At 37.0% G+C, this 6,000-nt stretch overlaps 1 protein-coding gene across 12 annotated transcripts in view; it reads right to left on the reverse strand.

Moving 5' to 3' along the window:
• The window catches only part of FAM13B (family with sequence similarity 13 member B), a gene marked incomplete at its 3' end in the record, with an annotated part of 61,991 nt that extends 56,679 nt beyond the window's left edge, over window positions 1–5,312 (reverse strand). For all 12 annotated transcript variants that reach the window (XM_084251671.1, XM_084251665.1, XM_084251663.1 and 9 more), the window contains exons 1-2: window positions 5,072–5,312; window positions 4,105–4,317 (exon numbers count right to left, since the gene is read on the reverse strand). In XM_084251671.1, coding sequence (XP_084107797.1) covers window positions 4,105–4,317; window positions 5,072–5,228 — 370 coding nt within the window. In that variant the 5' untranslated portion in view covers window positions 5,229–5,312. The remainder of the gene's footprint in view (window positions 1–4,104; window positions 4,318–5,071) is intronic.
• Between the last annotated feature and the right edge of the window lie 688 nt (window positions 5,313–6,000).

A 6,000-nucleotide genomic window follows, 5' to 3' on the forward strand; every position in this document is an offset into this window, starting at 1 on the left:
CCCCAGCCGGCCAGGGAGCAACCCACATGGCAAGGCAGACCTCTCCTGTCTCTCCCGCTGTTCCCCTCAGCAGTGTACTTCAGTCAGTCTGCCTGTTCTGTTCGCCACTCTGTCTCTGGTGGATCCTCTCACCCCCCGCATCTCTGGCCTGTACCCCAGCTCTTGTATGCATAAATAAATAAATCTTTAAAAAAAAAAAAAAGAAATGAAGCAATTTAACTGATTAGTAGTATCAGTAATATTTTTCCACTTGGATGACTAGGAAAACGAGAACAGGGTGAGAGTGACTTTCTTCTTCCCGTGACAACTTGAAAAGAACAATTAAAATCAGCATTACTGGTACAACTAAATAAAAAAGAATTCCACTTCTCATTTGTTTTTCTCCTTTTAACTACTGTTGGTTTCTGTTTACTGAATGAATTCACAATGAGCAGAAGATAGGCCCCCGATTTATTGTGTCAACGAGCTTTCATCAACAGAAACAGGTAATTTCTCAGAAGTATCCTCAAAATGAGGTAATTTATTGCTTTTATTGTGAAAGTCAGCCATATACTACTTTTTTCATTTATATTTTCCTTCAGTTTCTTGAAATTAATTCATAAAAATTTCTTGCTAAAAGGTTATGGTAATGAGATTAGCCATCTCTGCAAAATAACACAAGTCTAAGAAGTCTATCAGGAAAGGCTAGAGTCAAGAGTTTTACTTAAAATTTAAAATACCATAATTCTAGGGCCTCCCTGGTGGCGCAAGAGGTGAAGCACTGCACTATGAAGCAACCCAAACTCTCTGCAGCACGAGTTCAATCCCTGGCCAGCCAGGGAGCAGAAGACCTCTCCTGTCTCACCCTCTGCTCCCCTCAGCAGTGTATTTCAGTCAGCATGCCTGTTCAGTTCCCTACTCTGTCTCTGGTGAATCCTTTCACCCCCGCATCTCAGGCCTGTACCCCAGCTCTTGTATGCATAAGCTAATAAATCTTTTGAAAAAAAATAAAATGCCAAAATTCTGTATTTGAAATATTACCACTGACCATTCAAATGCATCAGGCTTCAATTTTATAATTGGATTAATATTTAATTGATATAATCTTAAAATATTAACTTAGTATTTTAATTATCATCTTACTTAATATATCTTATAATTGGATTAATTTTTTGCGCGCCTACGATTGGTAGTGATTTTTAACAGCCTGTAAAATAAGCATTTTACAGAAAAGCATTATTTAGGAAAATCATATCACTCAACAAAACATATGCAAGCAATTCATATTATCAGTGATGACTGCGGCACACACAAAATCTAATCTAACATCCTTCTCTAGTTTTGTAGTACTTACCATCCCATATATTTATTTCGTCATCTTTCTCTCCTCTATCCCCTCTTATATTATGTATACCCTTTACACTTTTAGCTCTAGTAGCAGGGATTTTTATCTAGTTTTGTTCATTGCTGCATTCCCAGAATCTAGAATAGCAGTTCCAGCGAGTGAACTAAATGAAAACACAGTAACTTAAAAAAAAATGCCTGATTACTTAAACATTTAACCTGATGGGAGGTAAGATACTGGGCAATATTTTTTTTTTTACTTGAAATAATGTCCATGTTACTCTACTTTTGTTTGTACACATTTCTACTATACAAAAATATTTATACCAGGGCCTCCCTGGTGGCACAGGGGTTAACGTCTCAGCACTATTAAACTATCTCCAGCCACTGTGGCATGAGTTCCATCCCTAGCCAGGGAGCTAACCCACATGGTGCAGCAGACCTTTCCTGTCTTGCCTGCTGCTCCCCTCAGCAGTGTATTTCAGTCAATCTGCCTGTTCTACTCACTCTGTCTCTGGTGAATCCTCTCACACCTTTGGCCCACACCCCAATTCTTCTATGCATAGAATAAAAAAAATGAATCTTTAAAAAATATATATTTATACCTACAAGCTAATTCTAAATTCTTCAAATAAAGAAGAGAAGCATTTCCAAACATAAAACACCCACCCGCTTAAACTTCTTTTCCTTACTTTTAGCCTTCGTCCTAATTAAATCATATCTGGGGAGAATATATGTATATAACAAAGACATTTTCCATGACAAGGAATTCTCTTAAGCAAAATAATAGTTTTTTTGAAATGCTAGTAAATTCACAAAAACACAAAACAGTTTTTCTACCAAAACATACAGCATAAGTATGCCAGACAAACGACAATCCTAGTAACAAAATCACTTCTGATATAGTATCAATCAAAGTCAGTAAGTTTATTGCCATTAAATCTTACTCCAATTATCCATCTATAAATTTTCATTCAAGACTGAGAGATTATCTGATTCTTGCAATTTTAAAGACTTGCCTGGAATTCAGCTGGTTCAAGAAACATGGGAACCTATCACTATAAGTAAAGAATGGCTCCAGAGTCATAAAAGGGGCTCCAAAATTCTAAAATCAGTTTCATTACATATTTTTTTTTTTAAAGCTTTACCACAGCACCATGAAGCTGTAGATGCTTATGCCTTTTTTTTTTTTATAGAGGCATGTTTTATTTATTTATTTGTTTGTTTGTTTGTTTGTTTGTTTACAAGCACTGGGTACAGTCAGAAGCTAGGGAGGGTGAGAGAATTCACCAGAGCAGAGCGGGGAGCAGAGCAGGCAGAAGGACCGAGGTATACTGCTGAGGGGAGCAGCGGGCGGCAGGAGAGGTCTGCGCGCCATGTGGGACCCTCCTCTGGTGGCCGGGGAGCAGCCGGGGATCGAACCGGCGCTGCAGAGGCTTCGGCAGCTTCGCAACCCAGCGCTCAACCGCTGCGCCACCGGGGAGGCCCTCATTACATATTTAGTGAAGGCAAAATGCTTACTAGGTGGTTCAAAATGCAAACATTTGGTGGGGGGGAACCCAAGGAAAAAAAGGATTCAGAAATTTAAAAACTGTTATTGCTGGCTGGCAGAAAAAAATAGTCACACTGTATAAAAGGTGAGATTGTTGATGACACTTCATTTTGAAACCTATTTTTTTCATTCATGTGGTACAAAACAAAAATGGAATCAAGTTAACCATTCTTGAATAAAGCAAGTTGAGAGCCCTAGTTGACAACTAGCTGCACAGAAGAAAATTTAACTCATAAAATATCATTATATTGACTTTTATACAAAAACTAGAAAAACCCAATAATTGAGGTTCATGGTTATTTAAGAAAAAGTAAGATAGACAAATACTCTCAAAAGAAAATCCTTCTCTTCCAAGTTCATTACTGCTTGAGGATATGCACATTATAAAATGTCCAGCTATGACAGCAACAGACATTTAAAAAGTAGTTATGATTTCTTAATGTCACTGAATTTCTCTAGACATCCCAATTCAAAATTCTTTTGAGATTTTATAATACACGTACAAAACTTAAATATTTCAACATAACGAACTTTCTTATACAATAAAATGTCACTCCATTGCAGATGAATACCATTTAACACTAAGAATAATTTATTTCGTCACTTCTAGATTAATCTTTCTGTCTCTATCTTTACTTTTCCTATCCTCATTCCATTCTAGTTAAGCCCTACTATTAGTCACCACAAGAAAACAAACCCAACAAGGACAAATCAAATTTTTTTTAATTTGACTTGGAATCTAATGCCAATTTGGTTTTTGCAGGTGTCCAAACAAGTTTCAGGTATATCTAAACAGAAAATCAAAGATGTCTTCCGGTTTCTGCTAAGAGGTTTCATCAAATGGGGATAAATATTCTAGAGTAACACCACCACTAAGTAACATCAGTCGTTGCTGCTAAAATACACCCAAGCCAACCATCTTATATATTTTCTTCTTCCTTCTTTCCCTACTCTCCTAGTTCTCACTCTTGTCTCCTCCAGTTCTTCCTTCTCCTTCTCACTTTATATCTTAGGTTTACTAAGACCAATCAAAAAATAGAATAGTATTTACTTTTAACAGGATCAAAAGTGGTGGCATTTCCTTGGCTACACCATACAACCACATGGAGTTTCTAATGGGAACCTAAGAAATTAATTTCAAAACTACTATAATTACTATTTATATGTCAAGATTTCTAAAAGATAAGGAATTTAAGGTTAAATAACTGGTAAGAATCAAACTACGTTACCTTGAGAAAGCTGCATCAAGTGAATATGCAAACTGCCAGGGATAACAGGCTCAGGAAGTTCTTGAAGGAAAAACCTAAGAAGGCTAATAGCTGAGGGAACATCTGCTTCCTTAACCAAATCCACCTCTTCTCCGCTGTCGTATCTCTGCCGAAGCCACTCCACTGTCTCAGCATTTCCATTGACTTGGAAAAGTCCTTGTTGCTCCAGACCTCCTGTAATAGTTAAAGGCAAAAATTAAATTAACAGCAACTTTGACTAACTGGTCATATATATTCATTCTCCAACCAACTTAAAATACTCATACTTTCAGAAAACCATTCTTAGCTCCTCTGACTGAGCCAGACAGTTTCATATTACACCTCTATAAATGCACTATCTCTGTCTTGAGGTATATTCTATTTTATCCCACCCACCATATTAGCCACTGAAAATATTCTTATCACCTCCCCCAATTAAAAAATGCCCTAGATTGGGCATTTCTAAATATATGATTTTAAGTAAAAAAAAAAAAAACACTAAAATGTTAAAAATTTCTAATTTCTATTATTTCTCCTCAGATATTTTGGACTTTCCAAACTTAAAAAAAAAAAAATCCAGATCAAAAAGTAATACACAGGGCCTCCCCGGTGGCACAGCGGTTAAGCGCTGGGTTGCAAAGCTGCCCGCAGCCTCTGCAGCGCCGGTTCGATCCCCGGCTGCTCCCCGGCCACCGGAGGAGGGTCCCACATGGCACGCAGACATCTCCTGCCGCCCGCTGCTCCCCTCAGCAGTGTACTTCGGTTCTTCTGCCTGCTCTGCTCCCTGCTCTGGCTCTGGTGAATTCTCTCGCCCTCCCGCGCTTCTGACTGTACCCAGTGCTTGTATAAATAAATAAATACATAAATAAATAAATAAATCTTTAAAAAAAAAGTAATACACAGTGTTTATTAAAACTAAGGATAGCCCTCAAAGTAAGAAAATGTATACCATGTTCCTCAATATAGTCCACAACGTGGCGGACTATGAACGGAACCTCATTGTCTGGATGTCCTCCCTGCTGCAGCTCATCAAGTGGAATTCCAAATATTTTGTTAGCAAGAACGGAGTTGCAGTTACTCAAGGAAGGGGAGGAGCTCTTCCTCATATCTTTTTTGCAGCCAGAAATCAAAGCTGTCTTTTCTGCCAAATGAAAGACAAAAAGAAAAAGAAAAACGCTATGAGGATTAACAGGTGGCAATATACCTAAATAGAGTTAAGAAAAATGCTTTACACCTGAATGTGTTCTCATCTACTAAATATGTTCCAGTTATCAAACCTGTAACATGTTCTACAAATAAAGTTCAGTACATCTAAGCAGTTTCTCTACTGTACACTTAGTTCTGAATGCTCGAGTTAGTATTTGCATATTTATTAAACAAACAGCAAAACTGATCATGAAACATATCAAAGGGCAATAAAGTCCCAAAGAAAAATTAAGAGGTAAAACTGGCTCCAAGAGAAACTTTATTGACCAAATTTATCAATGACACAGGTAAAAAGCCAAAACTAATCTATCTCTGAACTCTGCTTATGAAGTTCTTCTACACCCTCAATTCACAAGGACCCAAATAGGAGAAAATCAAAGTGATGGAAAATAATAATCACTTTTATAAATGATGGGTTAGTAAGAACAAGATTTACCAGTTCTTATTTCTACCTGAATAACCATAATATGCTTTTACGAATAAAGGAAATGTTTCAATTCTAGATATTAACTGTCAATGGGAATGTTATTTTAATGTTCAATCTTTTATCAATCCTCTAGTTTCATAATTATTCAAAAGAAAAATTTTCAAAACCCAGACTAGTCAAAAGAAGTAAGTTATTCCTCTTAACTTGGAGGAAATGTAAAGAAGCAGTAAGAGAAAACAATGTTT

Source organism: Talpa europaea (genome assembly GCF_964194135.1).
Source record: "Talpa europaea genome assembly, chromosome: 13".
Taxonomy (NCBI): domain Eukaryota; kingdom Metazoa; phylum Chordata; class Mammalia; order Eulipotyphla; family Talpidae; genus Talpa; species Talpa europaea.